At 55.0% G+C, this 23,512-nt stretch overlaps 1 protein-coding gene across 1 annotated transcript; it reads right to left on the reverse strand.

The window, feature by feature from the left end:
- Positions 1-3,677: 3,677 nt before the first annotated feature.
- On the reverse strand, positions 3,678-22,137 carry LSM12 (LSM12 homolog). Its single transcript, XM_029075562.2, has 5 exons — positions 21,973-22,137; positions 18,534-18,667; positions 5,186-5,295; positions 4,755-4,881; positions 3,678-3,871 (listed from the first exon to the last, which is right to left on the reverse strand). Exons 1-5 carry the CDS (start codon positions 22,094-22,096, stop codon positions 3,779-3,781), a joined length of 588 nt encoding a protein of 195 aa, XP_028931395.1. The 5' UTR covers positions 22,097-22,137; the 3' UTR covers positions 3,678-3,778.
- Positions 22,138-23,512: the final 1,375 nt, after the last annotated feature.

The raw sequence follows: 23,512 nt of genomic DNA on the forward strand, positions 1-23,512 counted from the left end.
AGGTTGTCCCACGTGAGGCTCAGTTAATCCCCCTTTTACAGATGAGGGAACTGAGGCCCGGAGAAGTGAAGTGACTTGCCCAAAGTCACACAGCTGGCAAGCTGTCATTTAGACTGTGAGCCCATCTTTGGGCAGGGACTGTCTCTGTTGCCAAATTGTCCATTCCAAGTGCTTAGTACAGTGCTCTGCACATAGTAAACGCTCAATAAATACAATTGAATGAAGTAGCAGAGTCAGGATTAGAACCCACGACCTCTGACTCCCAAACCCGGGGTCTCTCCAGTGAGCCACGCTGTCCACGCCCCTGCCATGGCTCTTTGTGGGCAGTCGTTCATTTATTTAATCATTCAAACGTATTTAATAAAGGCTGTGTGCAGAGCACTGTACTAAGTGTGTGGGAAAGTCCAATATAACAATAAACGGTGACAATCTCTGCCCTCAACGAGCTCACAGTCTAGAGGGAGCAGGGAATGTGTCTTGGTTATTGTTGTATTGTCCTCTCCCAAGCGCTCAGTACAGTGCTCCTCATGCACTAAGCGCTCAATAAATACGATTGAATAAATGAATGGACGGAGCCTCTATCGCCACTCCGGGACTTTCCCATTCTGCCCATTCCGTGTATTTCGTCCCGTCTCTCTCGCAATTGAGTCCGGGCCTGCACTTTATTCTCAGCTCTCCTTCCCTGCCTGCTCCACACTGAATGTGTCTGTTATATCGTCTTTTCGCAAGCGCTTAGTACAGTGTTCCGCACACAGTAAGCACCCAAATACGCTTCACTGACCCACCCAGTGGGCGCCCCCCGGTCTGGGCCCGGAGGACACAACAGGACGAGGGGCTTCTCCATCCCCAAAACCAGGTGGGGGTGACCAGCTGCCAGTCCACTGCCAAAAAGAAAATTTTGAGATGCTCCGGGATTAAAGGCAAAATCCGCTCCCAGGCCTCCAACGGCCCTATTACGGTATTTGTTAAGCACTTACTACGTGCAGAGCACTGTTCTAAGCGCTGGGGTAGAGGGTAATCAGATTGTCCCACGTGGGGCTCGCATTTTTTAATCCCCGTTTTTACAGAGGAGGTAACTGAGGCCCAGAGAAGTGAAGTGACTTGCCCAAGGTCACACAGATAGCAAGTGGCGGAGCCGGGATTAGAAGCCACGACCTCTGACTCCCAAGCCCGGGCTCTTTCCACTAAGCCATGCTGCTTCTCTATGGGCTCCACCTCCACCTCCCTCATTCAGTCCCTCCCAACCCCCTCTAACCAGCTCCATCCCCGCGGGGTCAACTGGAAGAAGATGGGAGAAGGTAAAGTCGTCGTCGGAACCAACCTGAAATAATAACAACAATAATAATCGTGGTATTTAAGTGCTTACTATGTGCCAGGCACTGTATTAAGCGCCGGGATAGACAGAAGCAGGTCGGGTTGGACGCAGTCCCTGTCGCAGACGGGGCTCGCAGTCTTCATCCCCAGTTTACAGACGAGGCACCTGAGGCCCGGAGAAGTGAAGTGAGTTGTCCAAGGTCACACAACGGACAAGTGACGGAGCTGGGATTAGAATCCATCATCTCGACTTCTAGGCCCGAGCTCTGTCCACTACACGATGCTGCTTTGCTTCCCTTCTCTGGGCCTGTTCCCTCGGGGGCAACATGAGGATTCAATACCCCTGCTCCCTCCCGTCTGTAAGGTCCATGTGGGGCAGGGAAAGTGTGTGGCACACAGTAAACTCTTAATAAATATAGCAATTATTAATATTATTAGAGCCAGGGAGGGCCCCTGTTGAGTCAGGAGAAAAACCACTTCCTGTCGGCTCAAAGGCCACCTCAGGGAGGCCCCACCCGCTTCCAGTTGGGCTGAAGCGGGAACAGGTGCCCGGCCCCACGATGGGCAGGGTATAAAGCAGCTGCCCAGGTGGAGCCAGGGTGCCAACTTCCCCGTCCGATCCGCTTGCCTCCGCCCTATGGCACGTGGGGGTTTTGGCTGCTCAGCCAAAACCAATAAGAGCAGAAATTCTGCTCCAGCACGACTGACTCCGCAGTCAGTCCGGGGGCCGCTCTGACCCCAGGACCCGTGGCTTCCATCCGGATGGGCAGTCCAGGTGCCCGTGAAGGGAAAGGGAAAGAGGAGAGTTGGGCAGGACTGTTGGGGGTCCTCCCCCATCCTCCCCCTACCCGACCCCAGCACAGGTAAACCCATGGAGACGGCTGATGGTTAAAAAAATCCGGGTTTTATTGTTTGCTAAACAATACTAAAAAAAAAAAAAAAAAAAAAAAAAAAAATTCTCATTTTTAAAGGCAGGGCTTGAATTATTTCGTTTTGATCCATTATTTTAAAAACCAAAGGGGGGAGCAGGAGAGGTGGGAGGGGGGGGAGAGAGAGAGAGCGCAAACAAGATGGAACCCAGTGAGGGGAGAGGGAGATCATGGCGAGAGCCCACCCTGCTGTTCTCACCCCAGGGAGCCCCCCAAGCCAGACCCCCGGGCTCTGCGACTGTTACCCGCGGCCCCCGGGGATCTGGAGATGAGGTTGGCCGGCTCTGCCCCACCAGGGTGCCCCCCCTGGCACTTGGCAGAGAAAGCCAAGCTGGCCAGCCCGCTGCTTGGCCTGCTCAAATACAAGCCGGCTGGCTTGTAAGGACCTCGGGCTGGGGGTGGGGAAGCAGGCGGGAGGGCAAGCGGGGGGGGGGGGGGAAGTCAGCAGGTACGGGGGGGGGGGGGCAAAGGGAGGGCAAAGGTGCCTTCTCCGCCCAGTGCTGGCCCGCGGAGCCGGGGAGGGAGGGCCCCGGGGAGGGCGTCACCTGGGTGCGGGGCTGGGCTCAAAAAGAGAAAAGGTTTGTCTCTCCAGCCTGCCAGGGAGACGTGACTGCGGTCTGCGATCGCTTCCAGTACCATGAAGGGGGGATGGGGAAGGAGGGCAAGGAGAGGGAGAGCTCCCGCCCGGGGCCCTCCGCCCCGGGCGAGACTCCCACAGCACCCCATCCCAGGTCCTCTCTTCCCTGCAACTCGGCTCTGAGCCAGTGGCCCCTCTTCCGCCGGCCACCAATTCCGCTGGGGCGGGGGGAGGGCAGGAAGCAGGGATGCTGGCCATGAACCTGCACAGAGGCCTGGAAGAAGCAGAAAATACGGAGAGGACTTTCTCATATATATTTTCATATATATATTTAAAGATAAGAAAAATAAAACTAATTCAAGCCACGCCCTGGGTGGGGGGGGGAAGACCAAAAAAAAAAATTTAAAAAGTGTGGGCCTCCCCCGCCGCCGGCCGGTGTGCCCCCTCCCCGCCACGGCTGAAGTTCACAGTCAGATTGTTTCTTTTATTTTAGAACGGGGAGAGGGTGGCTTCCTCCCTTCCCCGCGGCTCGCTCGGAGGGCGAGGGGCGACCGCTGATAAAAACGGGAGGGGCGGAGTGGAAAAATAAAATGAACAAAGTGACCGTTCCGGGAGGAAGGAAAGAATCCTGGGGGGGGGGGGGGGGACGGGGACAAGAGAGGCGAGGCTGTTAGTCAAGTAATGATTCGTCTTTAAATTATTCTCATTTGGTGCAGGGGAGGGGGTCATGTGGGGTTTTTTAAAGTCTAAGGTTTGGAATCGGTGGCTCCGGGTTAAAGAGCCATGAGGAAACAAAGGCGCCCTCCCCCCCCTCCCCTCCCACCCCCCCTCCCTCCCCTTCCCCCCCCAACCCCGGCTCTGGGTCCGGCGGTCCCGGGGGTCCCGGTGGTTCCGGCGGCTCGGGCGGCCGGCCGGGGCGCTGGACAGGCCCCCCCGCCCGGTGTGCGTTGTGCGGGACTCAGGATGACAGAGTCGCTTCCTTCTGTGTTTGCTGTGCTTGTGAACGCTGCATTACCTTTTGGCTTTCCACATCTCTAAAATGTTTCTCGACCTGGCGGGGGGGGGACAGAGGGAAGGGAACGGAGGAGGGAGGGGACACGGGGAAGGAAGGGAGAGACACGACAGAGGGAAAGGAGGAGGGTGAGGCCCAGCTTTGTACCAGACCCATCCCAACCGAGGGGGAGCCAGAGTTGGGGAGGAAGCGGACGGTCTCCCGTCCTTTCCAGGGGGCTGCTGGGCGGAGGGTGGGGGTCCCCGGACCTCGGGCTTCTCCCGTCCCTTTGCCCCCATCTGCCACGGAAGGGAGAGGAAAGGAGGGTGCCGCCTTCCCCCGCCCCGCTAACCGTCGGTTCCTCCAGGGCAGGGACCGTGCCTGCCAACTGCACTGCCCTCTGGCATGGGTCTAGTACAGTGCCCTGAAAGGCGACAGCGCTCAAACCGCACGTGTGATTGGTCGACGGTATCTATTAAGCGCTGACTCTGACAGGCACCGTTCTGAGCGCTGGGGTAGTACAAGCTAATCGGGTTGGACGCAGTCCACAAGGTCACAGGGTTAGCGGCTGAGTTCCACTGGGATTCCCAGCCTCTCCTGTGGCCCTTCAGCAGAGGACGTGGAGCGGAGAGCAGTCCCGACCGCTTGCAATTAACAACAATAATAACCGTGGTATTTGTTAAGCTCTTGCCATGTGCCAGGGACTGCACTAAGCGCTGGGGTGGATACGGGCAAATCGAGTTGGACACTAGTCCCCGTCCCACGTGGGGCTCTCAGTCTCAATCTTCCCTCTCACATCCTACGAAACGGAGGAGGGCTGGGGCCGTCGGCATCCTGCCTCCCCGGGGGGGAGGGGGGGAAGCCAGCCGAGGATGGGTCTGGACCTCGTGTCGTCGCCCCCCACCCAGCCCCGACCTTCCGCCACCCCGACTCGGCCACTTACTATTTTGCGTACGTGGCTCAGGGCACTCCCCTCTTTGCCTTTACAATTCTCCACTTGGTAAGGAGGAGCGATGATCACTTCTTCCATGACTACGATGTTTTTTTCTTGCCATTTACAGTCCTTAATGCTACAAGACAAGAGGACGGATGAAGTCGCCCCGGGGCCCGGACTCTCAGCCACGCCGTGCCAACCCAGGGTGGGCCCCGCCCGGCCCCTCCACTCCGTGGCTCTGGGTCCACCCCCTCGCCCGACCCCCTCACCCAAAACCTTCAGCTTCCAGAAGCCTCCAAGGCCTCTCACGGGCTCAACTGGGTCAGGTCAGCCCGGTCACCGTCCCCGCCGGACTCCAGGGGTGCCAAGGGGGTGCCAGTTGGGGCCACTGGACCCAGGAACACCCCCTCTCCCCCGGCCGGCCCGCTCGCCGGACTTACGTCTTATGAATAGTCTGGAAGAGCTGCTGGCCCTCCAGGGAGACCCCAGCACTAATTGCATACGCCTGGCTCAGCTTCTCCTCCTTCTCCGTCCGGGCTTTGCTGGCAAGCTGTGGGGAGGAGAGAGAGCGCATGTGCGTGAGAGAGAGACAGACAGAGACATTCTGGGTTAGTCTTTCCCCACAGGGGCAGAGACCCCTGCCTTCTGAGGGAGAAGCGGTGATTAGGTTGGGGAAGGGGCCCTCACTTTCTTGGAGCGCTTGTTTTTAAATTTTTTTCTTTTAATAATAGCATTTGTTAAGCCTTTTCTTCAAGCCAGGCACCGTACTAAGCGCTGGGACGGATACAAGCTAATCGGGTTGGACCCAGTTCTTCTCCCACGTGGGGCTCACAGTCTTAATCCCCGTTTTATAGATGAGGGAACTGAGGCCCAGAGAAGTGACTTGCCCATGGTCCCACAGCAGAAAGGGGCGGAGCTGGGATTAGAACCCAGGTCCTTCTGCCTCTCAGGCCCGCTGTGAGGCACGCTGCTTCTCTAAACGCTTGAGGAGAGCATAGCAGGGGCTTGGGGTGGGGGGTGGGAGATGAAGAGGAAGGAGGAGAAGAAATCGTATTGCCGAATTGTACATTCCAACCGCTTAGTACAGTGCTCTGCACATAGTGAGCGCTCGATAAATACTATTGAATGAATGAAAGAAGAAGCCAGCCAGAGCTCCAACTGTTTGGGGCTGGGGGTGGTGGGGGTACGGAGGATGAGAAGCAGAGGGAAGACACTGCCACAAACCCAATAGCAATTCCAGCTCTTCGGGGGGCTTCTCTGGTCCCACCCTAGTTGAGCACGAAGGGGGAGGGGGAAAGGGCGGGGAAAGGGCAGGGGAAGGGCAGGGTCCCCAGAGTCCAGGAGAACCCAGGCCCAGCTAGAGAGCCCTGGTGGGGGCCAGAAAGGAGCCCGGCAGGGGGTTTCAGGAAGCAGAGCTGCCCGCATCGCTTACGGCAACCGTGGTAACCACAGGGGGAGCCACAAAGGGGGAGGGGGCTCCTCCCTGAGGACGAGGGGATGTGGGCTGGTGGCCCGGGGTGACCCCGGGGTAGTGAGGGGAGAAGGCCGTGTTCAGGGCCACCCCCACCACCTGAGGAAAGGCCCCGGACCTGCTTCCTCGGTCCCCGAGCCCGGGCCCGGGGGAACCCCCTTCCCTCGCTCCCCGACAAACAGCCCCTCCTCCACCGCTTCTCCCTCAGCGGGGCTTTAGTCGATGGAGCCCAGGCCTGGGAGGTCAGAAGGACCTGAGTTCTAATCCTGCCTCCGCTATTAGTCTGCAGTGGGACCTTGAGCAAGTCACTTCACTGGGCCTCAGTTCCCTCATCTGTAAAAGGGGGATTGAGACTGTGAGCCCCATGTGGGACTGGGACTGTGTCCAACCCGATTAGCTTGTATCGATCCCAGCGCTTAGTACAGTGCCTGGCACATAGTAAGTGCTTAACAAATATTAAAATTATTATTATCACGACCAGCACTAACTGCAACAGCCCACCCCTATCCCTTAAGTACCTACTGTAGGAAGAGAGCCAGGGCCCTTCCCTTAAGTTGACAGTCGAACTGGGACGATTCAAGTCGCCAAGGCAGGGAAGCAGCCCGTCATAGTGGATAGATTACGAGACTGGGAATCAAAAGGTCATGGGTTCTAATCCCGGATCCGCCACTTAACTTTGTGACCTTCGGCAAGTCACTTCACTTTACCGTGCCTCAGTTTCCTCATCCGGAAAATGGGGATTGAGACTGTGAGCCCCACATGGGGCAGGGACTGTGTCCAACCCGATTTGCTTGCACTCACCCCAGCACTTGGTACAGTGCCTGGCACGTAGTAAGCACTTAACAAATACCATAATGATTATTATTAATATTCAGGCAGCTTGGCCCAGTGGGAAGGGCACCTGACTCGGAGTCGGGAGACCCGAATTCCAATCCCGGCTCAGCCGCTTGCCCACCGGGTGGTCTCGGACAGGTCATTTTGCCTTTATCTAGAAAATGGGGATAAGATTTCCGCTCTCCCTCCTTCCCTCCCCGCCCTCTTAGGTGGGGGGCCCCGGGTGGGGCAGGGACGGTGTCCAATCTGATCATCTCGCCCCATCCCCTCAGCACTGTACTCGTCCACTTAACTGTACATATTTCCATTACCCTATTTTGTTAATGAAATGTACATCGCCTTGATTCTATTTATTTGCTATTGTTTTAATGAGATGTTCATCCCCTTGATTCTATTTATTGCTACTGTTCTTGTCTGTCCGTCTCCCCCGATTAGACTGTAAGCCCGTCAAAGGGCAGGGACTATCTCTATCTGTTACCGATTTGTCCATTCCAGGCGCTTAGTACAGTGCTCTGCACATAGTAAGCGCTCAATAAATACTATTGAATGAACGAATGAAATTTGTTAAAATCCGCTCCTTCCTCTCCATCCATATTGCTACCAAGTTAATACAATCACTCATCCTATCTCGCTTGGTTTACTGCATCAGCCTCCTTGTTGACCTCCCAGCCTCCTGTCTCTCCCCACTCCAGTCCACACTTCACTCTGCTACATGTCACCCCCCTCCTCAATGCCCATCCACCTCCACATCCAACAAAAACTCCTCACCACGGCCTTTAAAGCTCTCCATCCCCTTGCCCCCCTCCTACCTCAACTCGCTTCTCTCCTTCTACACCCCAGCCCGCACACTTCGCTCTTCTGGTGCCGCTAACCTTCTCACTGGGCCTCGATCTCAACTGTCTCGCCGCTGACCCCTGGACCACATCCTGTTTCTGGCCGGGAACGCCCTCCCTCCTCAAATCCGACAGACGACGACTCTCCCTCCCCTTCAAAGCCTTACTGAAGGCACGTCTCCTCCGAGAAGCCTTCCCAGATTAAGCCCCACTTTTCCTTATCCCTCCCACTCCTTCCCGCGTCGCCCTGATTTGCTCCCTTTGCTCTCCGCCCCCCAGCACTTAAGTACACAACTGTCATTTTATTTATTTGTACTGATTTCTGTCTCCCCGCCTCTAGACTGTAAGCTCACTGTGTCACTGTTTATTATTGTATTGCACTTTCCCAAGTGCTTAGTACAGTGCTCTGTACACAGTAAGTACTCCATCAATTCAGTAAGTACTACGGAATAAATGAATGAATTCCCAGCAGCTCAGCACAGTGCTTGGCACAAAGTCAGCACTTAGCATGTACCGTAGCCACTGGAAAGAAGGTAAAAAGGTCCTTGCCGGTCTATGGAGGACAGGTTTTTTTTTATAGAGAGTATTTGTTAAGTGCTTACTATGTACCAGGCACTGTTCTAAACGCTGGATTGGGGTAGATATAAGCTAATCGGGTTGGACACAGTCCCCCCTACCCCACAGAGGGTTTACAACCTTAATCCCCATTTTATGGATGAGGTCACTGCGGCCAAGTGAAGTGACTTGCCCAAGGTCACCCAGCAGACATGTGGCGGAGTCAGGATTAGAACCCAAGTCCTTCTGACTCCCAGGCCCAGGCTCTATCCATTAGGGCCAAGCTGCTTGTGAGCCACCAGTCTTGTGTGACAGGCGGCGGAGGATGGGGTGTGATCTGGGCAGGATCAGGGGCAGTGGGCAGTGCCAGGCGGGCAGATGAGCCGGTGGCGAAGGGGAGGTCGGATGCCCTTCGCTTGCAAGGAGGGAAGGAGGAGGGAGGCAAGTTGGCCAGTCCAGGCCTTGTGGTCCACGGCCAGCACCCAGCCTTGGGTGGGGGAAGGTTGAAGCGGCCATGGGGGGCTGCCTTTATTAATAATAATAATAATGATGTTGGTATTTGTTAAGCACTTACTATGTGCAGAGCACTGTTCTAAGTGCCAGGGTAGATACAGGGTCATCAGGTTGTCCCACATGAGGCTCACAATCTTAATTCTCATTTTACAGATGAGGTCACTGAGGCCCAGAGAAGTGAAGTGACTTGCCCACAGTCACACAGCTGACAAGTGGCTGAGCCGGGATTGGAACCCATGACCTCTGGCTCCCAAGACCGTGCTCTTCCCACTGAGCCACGCTGCTTCTCAACCCCAAGAGGCTCGAGCCCCTTCATCTTCCAGGGGAGGCGGTGCCTTTCCCTGGCTGGGGTTGCAAGGGCAGGGATGTTCGGACCCTGAGAGCCAGACCGGGCAGCTGGCCTTGGGGAAGGCAGCCACCACCCCCCCTTTCTTTTTAAATGGCATTTGTTAAGTGCTTACTATGGGCCAGGCACTGTACTGACCGCTGGGGAAGATACAAGCTAATCAGGTTGGACATAGTCCCTGTCCCACGTGGGGCTCACAGTCTTAATCCCCAATTCACAGATGAGGAAACTGAGACCCAGAGAAATGAAGTGACTTGCTCTGGCCCACCTGACACCCGAGGTGCCCCTCACCCGCCTCCGGGCACCGCCTGGGCAGCACGGGGCCCGGAAACTCGGGAAAGCTCATTTTTGACGGAGATGACGGCACAGGGCGGATGTCCTAATTAGCCCTCATCACTTTTACTAGCCACTCCTAATTGTGGAAGTGTAATTACAGCTTGAAAAGCTTCGTGGCCACCGCTGCCCGGCCGGCAGCTCTCTCCCGCTCGGCACATCTCGTGGCCCGCCGAGCAGGGCAGAACCTCGGGACGCTGCTCCAACACCGGTGGGTCGGGGCGGATGGTAGGATCCCATCGAGTTCCCTCATCTGTAAAACGGGGATTGAGACTTTGGGACAGGGACTGGGTCCAACCTGATTAGCGTGTATCTACCCCAGTGCTCAGAGCAGGGCTTAACACATAGTATGTGCAGCATGGTGTCGTGGCAACAGCTCGGGCCTGGGAGTCAGAAGATCATGGGTTCTAATTCCGGCTCCAACACTAGCCTGCTGTTTGGCCTTGGGCAAGTCGCTTGACTTCTCTGTGCCTCAGTTACCTCATCTGTAAAATGGAGATTAAGACTGGAGCTCTCTGCGGGACAGGGGACTATGTCCAACCTGATTTGCTTGGATCCACCCCAGCGCTTAGAACAGTGGCAAATAAGCGCTTAACGAATACCATAATTATAATTATTATTAAATACCATCGTTAATAATGACAGACACATTCCCTGCCTGGTCACCCAGTGGACCCACTGGCCCGGTCACGGCGGTGGCCAACAAGTGGCCTGGACCGTCAGCCAAGGAGCCGAGGGACCTGAGCTGGGCCACCAGACACCCGGACGGCTGGCTGGCGCGGGGTCCGTGAGTGCGAGGAGGGTGGACACACAAGGTCAGTCAGTCGACTGTATTTATTGAGCGCTTACTGTGTGCAGAGCACTGTACTAAGTGCTGAGGAAATTACAATAAAACAATAAACAGACACAATCCCTGCCCACGAGTTTACACTCCAGAGGGATAGACGTTAATATAAATGAATAAATGACGGATATGGCCTTAAGTAGTGTGGGGCGGGGAGGGGGGATGAAGAAAGGGATCGAGTCAGGGTGACGCAGAAGAGAGTGGAAGAAGAGGAAAGGGGGGGTTTAGTCAGGGAAGGCCTCTTGGAGGAGATGGGCCTTCAATAAGCTTTGAAGGGGGTGAGAGAGCTGGCGGCGGCTATCCGTTATATTGTCCTCTTCCAAGTGCTTAGTACAGTGCTCTGCACACTAAGCGCTCATTAAATATGACTGACAGAGTGATGAGATCGAGGCGGCGTGAGCAAGCTGGCGCTAGAGGAGCAGAGTGTGCGGGCTGGGCCACAGTGGGAGATGAGTGAGATCGGGGGCAGGCAAACCTGACTAGGTGCTTCAAGGCCGGTGGTCAGGAGTTGGTTTCGTACGGGGGAGGCTGGACGCAGGCCACCGTCGGCCGGCCGGCGCCTCTCCGCTCCCCTCGGCTCCGGCCCCACGGCCGAGCCCCTCTCCCGGAGGCCGGCCCGGACCCTGCGGGCAGCCCCGGGACACGGTCCGCAGGGTCAAACCTGATGGCTAAATCGAGGCCTGGGAGCTCCCTGGGGATTTCGGTTTTCTCCGCTCTGAGCCCCGTAACCAAAGACACCCGGGGCACTCTTCCGGTCCAAGTGGAGGCCCGACTAACTCCTCCTCCACCTGGAAGCCCTCACCAACAACACCCAAGGTCCTGCCCGCTCCCTCTTTCCCCGTCCAGTAAGCCAGGCCGGCCATCTCTCCCAAGAGAACATCCCCTCCCCTCCCATCTCTGTCAGACAATGATTCCTCCCTCCTTCAAAGTCTTACTGAAGGCCCATCTCCTCCAAGAGGCCTTCCTAACTAAGTCCCCCTTTGCCTTCTCCCACTCCCTTCTGCGTCGCCCTGACTTCCTCCCTTCATTCCTCCTCCGGGGAGTGTTGCAGTCACAAACACCCTGGGGAAATTCAATAAAGCGACAGTAGGTTTCGAAGCAGCGTGGCCCATCGGATAGAGCCCTGGGCCTGGGAGTCAGAAGGACCTGGGTTCTAATCCCGACTCCACCACTTGTCTGCTGGGTGACTCTGGGCAAGCCGCTTCACTTCTCTGGGCCTCAGTCCCCTTACCTGGAAAATGGGGATAAAAGCGTGAGCCCCACATGGGACAGGGACCGTGTCCAACCTCGTTAACTCGTGTCATCTTCAGCGCTTAGAGCAGTGTTTGGCACTTAGTAAGCCCTTAACAAGTACCACTATTATTATTAATAAAAGAGTCTCCCATGTGTTCCGGTGCACGTACCCCTTGCTGAGAGCGGTGGTCGAGAGGGGAGGGAAGTGGATAATAAAACACTAACTGTGCTATTTGTTAAGCGCTCACGATATGCCAAGCACTGTACTAAGCGCTGAGGTACATACAAGATCATCAGGTCCCACACGGGGCTGACATTCAAGTGGGAGGGAGAACAGGAACTGAATCCCTGTTTTGCAGATGAGGGAACTGAGGCACAGAGAAGGTAGGTGACTTGTCCAAGGTCACACAACAGGTAAGGGGCAGGGTCTGGGTCAGAACCTCTGACTTCTAGGACTGGGCTCTTTCTTCTGGCCGGAGCCATGCCCAGCCCGCTCCCCTCGCCGGCCACTGAGTGACCCCCGACCCGAGTAGCTGGCTCCAGAGCAGCCAGCTTTTCTCTCACTACAACGGGTCTCTACCCCCGGTTGCCAGGTCAATCATATTTACTGAGCGCTGACTATGTGCAGAGCACTGTACTAAGCACTTGAGAGCACACAAAACAAAAAAATTAGCAGACATGTACCCTGCCCACAACGAGATTACAGTCTAGAGGGGGAATAATGATGGTATTTGTTAAATGCTTAGTATTGTACTAAGCGCTGGGGTAGATAAACGCTAATCGGGTTGGGCACCATCCCTGTTCCACATAGGGCTCGGTCTTAATCCCCATTTTACAGATGAGGTCACTGAGGCACAGAGAAGTGAAGCGACTTGCCTAAGGTCACCCAGCAGACAAGTGGCGGAGCCGGGATTAGAACCCACGTCCTCTGACTCCCAAGCCCATGCTTTTACCTCTAAGCCACGCTGCCACGTACTAAACGCCGGAAGGGAACACAAGCAAATCGGGTTGGACACGGTCCCTGTCTCGCATGGGGCTCACAGTCTTAATCCCCATTTTACAGATGAGGGAACTGAGGTACAGAGGAAGTGAAGTGACTTGTCCAAGGTCACACAGCAGACAAGACGCAGTGCTGGGATTAGAACCCCTTGACCTTCTGACTCCCAGGCCCGTGAGTACAGTGCTCTGCACACGGTCAGCGCGCAACACATAACTGTGGCATTCATTAAGCGCCTACTATATGCCAAGCACAGTTCTAAGCACCGGGGTAGACAGAAGCTAACCGGGTTGGAGGCCTACATTCTTAATCCCCATTTTACAGGTGAGGGAACCGAGGCCCCGAGAAGTGAAGTGACTTGTCCAAAGCACACGGCAGACGTGGCAGAGCCGGGATTAGAACCCAGGTCCTCTGACTCCCAAGCCCGGGCTCTGACCACTAGCCCACGCTGCTTCTCGTACGATTGACTGAAGACTCCTCGAAAAGCGCTAACAGCTGCCCGTTCCTCTCCACCGCAACCAGAAACTGACCCTTGATCTGAATCACCTCTCTCCCCGCTACCTACCCCACGCCCTTCTCCCACTGCACCCCAGCTCACACTCTCCATTCCTCACGCCACCCTCCTCACTCTGCCCCATTCTCTGCTCTCCCGCTGCCGACCCCTTGCTCACGCCCTCCCGCCTGCCCAAAAGTCTCTCCCCCGTCACAGACGGCTGCTCTCCCCATCTACGAAGCCCTTCCGAAATCACACCTCCTCCCCGATTTCCTGCCGGTCTCTTGACTTCATCTCCCCGTTCAACTGGCATTTCCGCACCGGGCCGCTCGCATCTCACTCTAACAGTGGATAGAGCCCAAGCAGAGCCGTCAAAAGGACCTGGGTTCTAATCCTGGCTTGGGAGTCAGAAGTCATGGGTTCGAATTCCGACTCTGCCACTTGTCAGCTGTGTGACTGTGAGCAAGTCACTTCTCTGTGCCTCGGTTACCTCATCTGGAAAATGGGGATTCACCGTGAGCCTCACGTGAGACAACCTGATTACCCTGTACCTACCCCAGCGCTTAGAACAATGCTCTGCACATAGTAAGCGCTTAACAAATACAAACATTATTATTATTATTACTGGTCTGCTGTGTGACCCGAGGCAAGTCAGCATGGCCTAGTGGCAAGAACACGAGCTTGGGAGACTGAGGATGTGGGTTCTAATCCCGGCTCCGCCTCCTGTCTGCTGTGTGGCCTTGGGCATGTCACTTAACTTCTCTGTGGTTCAGTTACCTTAACTGTAAAATGGGGATAAGGCAGTGGGCCCCACGTGGGACAACCGTGTATTTACCCCAGTGCTTAGAACAGTGCTCGGCACAAAGTAAGCGCTGAACAGATACCATCATTTTTATTATTATTCTCTGGACTTCACTTCCTTCATCTGTAAAATGGCAATTAAGATTGTGAGGCCCACGTGAGACAGGGACTCTGTCCAACCCGATTTACTTGCGTCCATTTCAGCGTTTAGAACAGTGTCTGGCACATAATAAGCACTTAATGAATACCACAATTATTATTATCTCCCTCTGCCTCTCTCCCGGGCCTGAGTCTGGTTTTCCCAGACCTGAGGGGGCTACCAGGATGAGGAAGACCCCCAGCCCAGGTCCTCAGGGTTGAGAGCTGCCCCCCAATCTCTGGGACCCCCAAGCTTATCCCTTCCCCAACCTTCAGTGGGGGTTCCCAGAGCTCCCCAGCTCTACAGAGTGGCCTAGTGGATAGAGCCTGGACCTAAGAGTCAGAGGACCTGGGTTCTAATCCTGGCTCTGCCATTTGCCTGCTGGGTGACCTCTGGCAAGTCACTTTACTTCTCTGTGCCTCAGTTCCCTCATGTGCAAAATGGGGATTGAGACTGTGAGCCCCTCGTGGGACAGGGACTGTGTCCAACCCGATTATCTTCTATCTACTCCAGCACTTAGTACAGTGCCTGGCACATAATAACTGTGGTATGTGTTAAGCACTCACTGTGTGTCAGGCACAGTTCTAAGCACTGGTGTGGATACAAGTAAATCGGGTTTGACACAGTCCCTGTCCCACCGAGGGGCTCAAGGTCTTAATCCCCATTTTGCAGATGAGGTAACTGAGTCCCAGAGAAGCAAAGTGGCTTGTCCAAGGGCACCCAGCAGACAAGTGGTAGAGCCGCGATGAGAATCCATGACCTTCTGACTCCCAGGCCTCTGCTCTATCCACTGTGCCCCGCTGCAAGCACTTAATAATAATGATGGCACTTGTGAAGTGCTTACTATGTGCCAAGCACTGTTCTAAGCTCTGGGGTAGAAACGAGGTCATCAGGTTGTCTTACAAGGGGCTCACAAATATCACAATTTCCTGAGGAAGACTTGGACGGAGGGGAGCCCAGGGGAGAGGCCCAGAGGCTGTCTTAGCTGGAGCTGAGTAAATCAGGGTGGGCTTCCCCTGCTGGGGCAGCCTCCGTCATGGGTGGGGAGGGTCTGCCGTACAATCGACCACCCGTCCCGGGCACGTGAGTCTCCCTGGCACGCTGGCACACCACGCCGACTGGGGAAAGCCTTCCCAAAATGAGGAAGGAAAGGCCCCTCCACCCTCAGGGGGGATGGGGACTCTGTACCATCTCTAGACTGTAAGCTTCTTGTAGGCAGGGAATCTGTATGTTCTACCCTCCTCTGCCAAACGCTTAGTACAGCGCTCCGCACCCAGTAGGTGCTCAGTAAAGAGACTGAATGAACGAATCCCACCCGCCTCTCCACTGGACCCTCACAAAAGCCACTACTCTTCTCCAATCTCTCCAACCACGCAGACCTGGGAGTCCCTCCTTGAGGAAGCAAACATTCATTTATTCATTTCCCCCCTTCAAAGCCCTACTGAGAGCACACCTCCTCCAGAAGGCCTTCCCAGATTGAGCCCCCCTTTTCCTCTGCTCCTCCTCCCCTCCCCATCGTCCCGACTCCCTCGCTCTGCTCTACCCCCGTCCTTCCCCCACAGCACTTGTGTATATATGTGCTTGTTCATTATTCTATTTATTAATGATGTGTATATATCTATAATTCTATTTATATTGATGGTATTGATGTCTGTCTCCTTCTAGACTGTGCGCCCGGTGTTGGGTAGGGATTGTCTCTATCTGTTGCCGAACTGTACTTTCCAAGCCCTTAGTACAGTGCTCTGCACACAGGAAGCGCTCAATAAATACGGTGACTGAAGGAACTGTGTGCAGAGCACTGTACTAACCGCTTGGGTGAGTGCAGTACAACAGTATAACAGACATTCCCTGCCCACAACAAGCTTCTGGTCTCCGGCTACAGTCTAGCAGCAGCGTGGCCTAGAGCCCAGGCCTGGGAGTCAGAGGACCCGGGTTTTAATCCCAGTTCGGCTACTTGCCTGCTGTGTGGGACCTTGGGCCAGTCACCTCACTTCTTTGGACCTATTTATCTGTAAAAGGGGATGGGGGGGTGGGGGGGTGTGTTTTTAGGGGTGGAGGGGGAGAAGGAGCACTATGTGAGTCTTGCGTGGGTTTGCTTCTCTGTCCCGGCTGAATGTGGGAAGCAGCATGACGTAGTTGATAGAGCCCGGGCCTGGGAATCAGAAGGTCATGGGTTCTAATCCCGGCTCCGTCACTAGTCTGCTGTGTGCCTTCGGGCAAGTCACTTCACCTCTCTGCGCCTCGGTTCCCTCATCTGTAATATGGGGATTGAGACTGTGAGCCCCATGAGGAACAGGGACTGCATCCAGTCCGACTTACTTGTATCCACTCCAGTGCTTAGTACAATGCCTGGCACATAGTAAGCGCTTAACAAATATCACCATTATTATTACCTCATCTGAAAAATGGGAATTAAGACTGTGAGCCTCTACTACAGTGCTTGGCACACAGGGAATGCTGAATACTGATAATACAAACAATAATAATGTTGGTATTTGTTTGTTGGTATTTTTAAGCGCTTACTATGTGCAGAGCACTGTTCTAAGGGGTAAATACAGAGTAATCAGGTTGTCCCACGTGAGGCTCACAGTTAATCCCCGTTTTACAGATGAGGTAACTGAGGCATAGAGAAGTGAAGTGACTTGCCCACAGTCACACAGCTGACAAGTGGCAGAGCCGGGAGTCAAACTCATGACCTCTGACTCTGAAGCCCAGGCTCTTTTCCACTGAGCCACGCTGATTCCCATTATTATTATTAATAATAATAATAATAAAAAAAGCCACCTCATGGGAACTGAGGCCGGGCTACCGCTCCCTCACCGCCAGAAGGGTTCTCCTTGATCCAGCTCTGGGGAGGCGGCCCCCGCCCCCTTCTCGTCTTCCTCCTCCTCCCCTCGTCCCCCCGCCGTCTGTCCCGGGGGCTGAGCGTCTGTCCCGGGGACTGAGCGTGACCAGGCCGAGGGCCGGCCCCGTCCCCCACGAGGCTCTGGAAGAGTGAGAGGTCCCGGCCACGGTGGCTTCAAGGGGGCTGGTGGTAGCCCAGCCTCACCCCCACTGACCCCTGGGCGGACCCGGCCCTGGGCCGACCTGTCGGCCAACAAGCCCTTCCTGGGAAGGTGGTGCAGAGGCTCTGGGGTGAAGCCGCCCCCGACGGTCCGAAAGGAAGGGTCTGTGCCTGCATTCACTCATTCAACTGTATTTGAGCACTGACTGCGTGCAGAGCGCTGTTTTAAGTACACTCAGCTACACAGGAGCTTTTACTCAATCGTATTTATTGAGCGCTTCCTGCGTGTGAAACACCGTTCAATGGGCTCACGCTAAACCAACCCACCAACAGCACAGCTTCTTCGCTCAAATACATACATGCCTACACTCACAGACCCACAATCTACTCACCTACCTCACTGTGGCCCAGGTGTGGTTCTCGATTCCCTGCCAAGGGCCCCCCAGGAGACGCTTAGCAGAGCCCCATCTCTTTCCCGAATGAGGAAAGGACAAAGATCTGGTCTCTCTAACTTATCTGGGGAGTAATGTTGCCTGCCAGGAGGCAGCCTGGCCTAGCGGGAAGAACACGGGGCTGGGAGATCATGGGTCTCCTCCCAGATCTGCCACCAACCTGCTGGGTGGCCTTGGTAGAGTCATTTCACCCTTCTGGGCCTCAATTTTCCATCTGTTAAATGCAGATAAAAAATCCCTGTTCTCCCTTGTGGGAATCAGAAGGTCACGGGTTCTAATCGCGACTCTCCCATTTGTCTGCTGTGTGACATTGGGTGAGTCACTTCACTGGGCCTCAGTGACCTCACCTGTAAAACGGGGAACAAAACTGTGACCCCCCCACGTGGGACAAGGGACTGTGTCCGACCCGATTTGCCTGTACCCACCGCAGCGCTTAGTCCAGTGCCTGGCACATAGTAAGCGCTTAACAAATAAAGCTAACAAAGAGAAGCAGCGTGGCTACGTGGACGAAGCCCGCGCTTGGGAGTCAGAGGTCTTGGGTTCTAATCTCAGCTCCGCCACTTGTCAGCTGGGTGACTTCACTTCTCTGTACCTCATCTGTAAAATGGGGATTAAGTCTGGGAGCCCTGCGTGTGACAACCTACCTTGTATCTACCTCAGTGCTTAGAACACAGTAAGCACTTAAATACCATTATCATTATCATTATCTACTCCAGCGCTGAATAAGTACCAACGTCCTTGAGGACCGTCCCCCTGATCTGGAAGACCCCCTGCAAGCAGGAAAGCCTGCAGAGAAGGGAGCCGGTCCCTGCCACGTTTTCCGTCGCCCGTGGATTACGCGGGCACCTTCAACCCTCCGAGACCAGTCCTGACCCCTCAGCCCTCCCCACCGAGGAGACTCACCCCCGACCGTTCCGGCTAGCCACAACCGGCTCCTTACCTTGCTAACATTGAGTGAAGCTAGGGGGGGCGGGGTTTCTGTGCGGTCGTTAATTATTTCCACTTCTGAAACATACTGTAGGTTTATGAGCATGATGTCTGCGTGGTTGGGTTTCCCGCTGGAAGAGGAACACTCTGGAGGGGAAGGCCCAGTTAAGGAATCAGTCGATCAATGGTACTTCCTGCGCACTTACTACGTGCAGAGCACTGAACTAAGCGCTTGGGAGGGTACACGCAGTGTGTGATTTTAGGCACATCACTTCATTCATTCAGTCACTAGTAGTTATTGAGCGCTTACTATGTGCAGAGCACTGTACTAAGTGCTTGGAATGGACAATTCAGCAACAGAGAAGATCCCTGCCCAATAACGGGCTCACTTCACTTCCCTGGGCCTCAGTTACCTCATCTGGAAAATGGGGAGTCAAGACTGTAAGCCCTACATGGGTCAACTTGATTACTTTGTATCTACTCCAGGGCTTAGAACAGTGCTTGGCACATAGTAAGCGCTTGACAAATACCATCATTATTCTAGATTATTGAGCGCTTCCTGCGTGTGAAACACCGTACAATCATTATTCTAGATTGTGAGTTCGTTGTTGGGGACGGATCGTCTCTGTTGCCGCACTGCTGGCATTTAGTACAGTGCTCTGCACACAGTAAGCGCTCAATAAATACGACTGAATGAAGAAATACCACAGAACTAGCAGACCCGTACCGGGCCCATAACGAGTTCACAGTCTAGAGGGAGAGACAGACATTATTTCAAATGTGTCCTTTATAATCGTTTAAAGAGAGCGAAGCGCTTGGAGATGGCCACCCCCACGACGAAGGCATAGTGGATACAGCACGGGCCTGGGGCTCAGAAGGTCATAGGTTCTAATCCTGGACCCGCCACTTGTCTGCTGGGTGACCTTGGGCAAGTCACTTCACTGGGCCTCAGTTATCCTCTGTAAAATGGGAATTGAGACTGAGCGTCCCACATGGGGCAGGGACTGAGTCCAACCCGATTTGCTTGGACCCACCCCGGCGCTTAGTACAGTGCCTGGCACATAGTAAGCAATTAACAAATACCATAATTAGTATCCCACTCCTCATTTAAGCAGTCCAAATCTCAGCATCCTTTGGATACCAAAGGAGTTTTGGTCCGCTGGCCCCAAATGGACAAAGAAACTGGGAGATCTTACCGGGATTTATTCCCACCTCCTCCCTGCGTGTACAGCGAACGACCTAGCAGTGGAAGCGGGGGTCTGTCTTCAAACAGATGGAGCCCAGAAGCCGGGCTGTGTGTACTTCTCCGTCAGGCTAAGCCGGCCCCACTGAGCCGAGAGAGAACACGTATTTTGGAAAGAGAGAATGCCTCTGTTGGGAGGTCAGCCTCCCAAATCCCTCTCTGGCTTTCTCCAGGGAGAAGAGCAACAGGTGGTTACCCATCGGAACACATCTGGGAAACCAGAAGGCCAACCCGGGGTGCCCCGCTGGTCCGGAGTTTCCCTTGGAAAAGGCATCAAAACCTCAAGTCCCAACGCAAAACCGCTGGTACTATCTGCTCCCCCGTCTCGACAAGGGAGTCAAAATGACCTGGGTTCTAACCTGGGTTCTAATCCCGGCTCTGCCACTCATCCGCTGTGGGACGCTGGGCAAGTCGCTTCGCTTCATCGCGCCTCAGTGATCTCATCTGTAAAATGGGGATTACGACTGTGCGCCCGACGTGGAACAGACCGCCGTCCAACCTATTTGGGTGTATCCACCTCGGCGCTTAGTACGGTGCCTGGCAGCGTGGCTCAGTGGAAAGAGCCTGGGCTTGGGACTCAAAGGTCATGGGTTCTCATCCCGGCTCTGCCACTTGTCAGCTGTGTGACTTTGGGCACGTCTCTGGGCCTCAGTTCCCTCATCTGTACAATGGGGATGAAGACTGTGAGCCTCACATTGGACAATTTAATTACCCTGTATCTACCCGCACTTAGAACAGTGCTCGGCACATAGTAAGCGCTTAAATACCGACATTGTTGTGACTTTGGGCACGTCGCTTCACTTCTCTGGGCCTCAGTTCCCTCATCTGTAAAATGGGGGTGAAGACTGAGCCCCACGTGGGACAACTTCATTATTCTCATTACGGCTCATTAGAAGTAGCGTGGCTCAGTGGAAAGAGCTCGGGTTGGGGAGTCAGAGGTCATGGGTTCTAATCCCACCTCTGCCACCTGTCAGCTGGGTGTCTTTGGGCAAATCACTTCACTTCTCTGGGCCTCAGTTCTCTCATCTGTAAAAGGGGGGAGGTGACGACTGTGAGCCCCACATGGTATAACCTGATGACCTTGTATCCCCCCCAGGTCAGCACTTAAATATTATTATTATGAGATAGCACAATTATCCGTTATCAACCGATTAGCCTGTGAGCCCGCCATTGGGCAGGGGTGGTCTCTGTTGCCGAACTGTCCATTCCAAGCGCTTAGTCCAGTGCTCTGCACATAGCAAGCGCTCAATAAATACCATTGAATGAACAGACAGCACGATTATGAGCATCATCATCCATTCCACCGCCGTTTCCGGGGTGGTGACCCTCCCCGAGAACAGGTGGGTGGCTGGTCCAGGTCTCATTCATTCATTCATTCATTCATTCGAGAAGCAGCGTGGCTGAGTGGAAAGAGCCCCGCCTTGGGAGTCCGAGGTCATGGGTTCGAATCCCGGCTCTGCCACGTGTCAGCTGTGTGACTGTGGGCGAGTCACTTCACTTCTCTGTGCCTCAGTTCCCTCATCTGCAAAATGGGGATGAAGACTGTGAGCCCCACGTGGGACGACCTGATTCTCTCGCGTCTACCCCGGCGCTTAGATCAGTGCTCTGCACCTAGTAAGCGCTTAACAATAGATTATTAGATTACTATTCATTCAATAGTATTTACTGAGCGCTTACTAGGTGCAGACTAAGCGCTTGGAATGGACCAATCTCCTCGCTGCCTCCCCGCCTTCGACTGTGGGCCCGTCATAGGGCAGGGACTGTCTCCGTGACGGATCTGTCCATTCCAAGCGCTTAGGACGGTGCTCTGCACCTAGTAAGCGCCCAATAAATACTGAACGAACCCCCACGTGCTCAGCAAAGTGGGGGGCCGCAGGAGGGGCAGGCACTCTACATCCCCCCCCCAAAAGGCAAGGATCTGACCTTTTTCGACCAGACGGGCACCCCCTTTTCGGTGGGCCTCCCCTCCAGCACGTGAGACGACCCCCCACCTTGGAAAGGGGGGTCGCAGGACTGTTGTTCCCCCTCCCCCAGGAAGGGTGGGGCTCCTGGTCACCCCCCGGCCTGGGGCCTGAGAGGCAGAGTGGGGGGGGGGGGCAGGGCGTCCAGGGCGCATGCGCCGGCGGGGGCTCCCTCAGCAGCGCGCGGCCGGCGGTGGCCCCCGGGCCCGGGCCGCGGCCCCTCCCCCTCGGCGGGGGGGAAAGGATACTGAGCGCCAGCATCTTGGACTGGTAGTCGAAGGCCACCACCTCGCCCTGCAGCCGCTGCTCCTGGCACGTCCGGCACGACACCTGGCTCCCAACGCTGAAGTACTCGCCCGGAGGAGCCGCCATCTTGGGAGAGCGGCAGCGGCCAGGCCGGCCCCCTCGGCGCCGCGACACGCACCGGCGTCATGGCGTCATCACGCACGGGGGGGGGTGGGGGCGGTGTTGGGCCACGCGACGCGGCCTGGCGGGGAGGGGAAGCCCGCCCTGAGGCGGCGGGGCTGACGATCTGAGGCTCGTAATGTTGGGATTTGTTAAGCGCTTACTATGTGCCACGCACTGTTCTAAGCGCTGGGGGAGAGACAGGGTCATCGGGTTGCCCCACAGGAGGCTCCCCGTCTTCATTCCCATTTTACAGAGGAGGGAATTGAGGCCCAGAGAAGGGAAGGGACTGGCCCACAGTCACCCAGCTGACAAGTGTGGCTTGTTAGAGAAGCAGCGTGGCTCAGGGGAAAGAGCACAGGCTTTGGAGTCAGAGGTCATGAGTTCGAATCCCAGCTCTGCCACTTGTCAGCTGGGTGACTGTGGGCCAGTCACTTCACTTCTCTGGGTCTCAGTTCCCTCATCTGGAAAATGGGGATGAAGACTGTGAGCCCCACGTGGGACATCCTGATTCCCCTGTGTCTACCCAGCGCTTAGAGCAGTGCTCGGCACATAGTAAGCGCTTAACAAATACCAACATTATTATGATTATTATTAAGTGGCAGAGCCGGGATTACAATCAGTCATCCTATCCTGCCTGGATGACTGCATCAGCCTCCTTGCTGACCTCCCAACCTCCAGTCTCTCCCCAATCCAGTCCATACTTCACTCCGCTGCCCATTACAGAAGCAGCGTGGCTCAGGGGAAAGAGCCCGCGCTTGGGAGTCAGAGGTCATGGGTTCGAATCCCAGATCCACCACTTGTCAGCTGGGTGACTGTGGGCCAGTCACTTCACTTCTCTGGGCCTCAGTTACCTCATCTGTAAAATGGGGATTAACTGGGAGCCTCATGTGGGACAACCTGATTACCCTGTATCTCCCCCAGCGCTTAGAACAGTGCTCTGCACAATAGTAAGTGCTTAATAAATACCAATGTTATTATTATATCATCTTTCTACAAAAACATTCAGGACATGTCATTCCCCCTCCTCAAAAATCTCCAGTGGTTGCCTATCCACCTCCGTATCAAACAAAAACTTCTCACCATTGCCTTTAAAGCCATCCATCACCGTACCCCCTCCTTAGAGAAGCAGTGTGGCTCAATGGAAAGAGCACGGGCTTGGGAGTCAGAGGTCATGGGTTCGAATTCCGACTCCGCCACTTGTCTGCGGTATGACCTTGGGCAAGTCACTTCACTTCTCTGGGCCTCAGTTCCCTCATCTGTAAAATGGGAATTAAGACTGGGAGCCTCACGTGGGACAACCTGATGACCCTGTATCTCCCCCAGCACTTAGAACAGTGCTCTGCACGTAGTAAGTGCTTAACAAATACCAACATTATTATT

Source organism: Ornithorhynchus anatinus, chromosome 11 (assembly GCF_004115215.2).
Source record: "Ornithorhynchus anatinus isolate Pmale09 chromosome 11, mOrnAna1.pri.v4, whole genome shotgun sequence".
NCBI lineage: Eukaryota > Metazoa > Chordata > Mammalia > Monotremata > Ornithorhynchidae > Ornithorhynchus > Ornithorhynchus anatinus.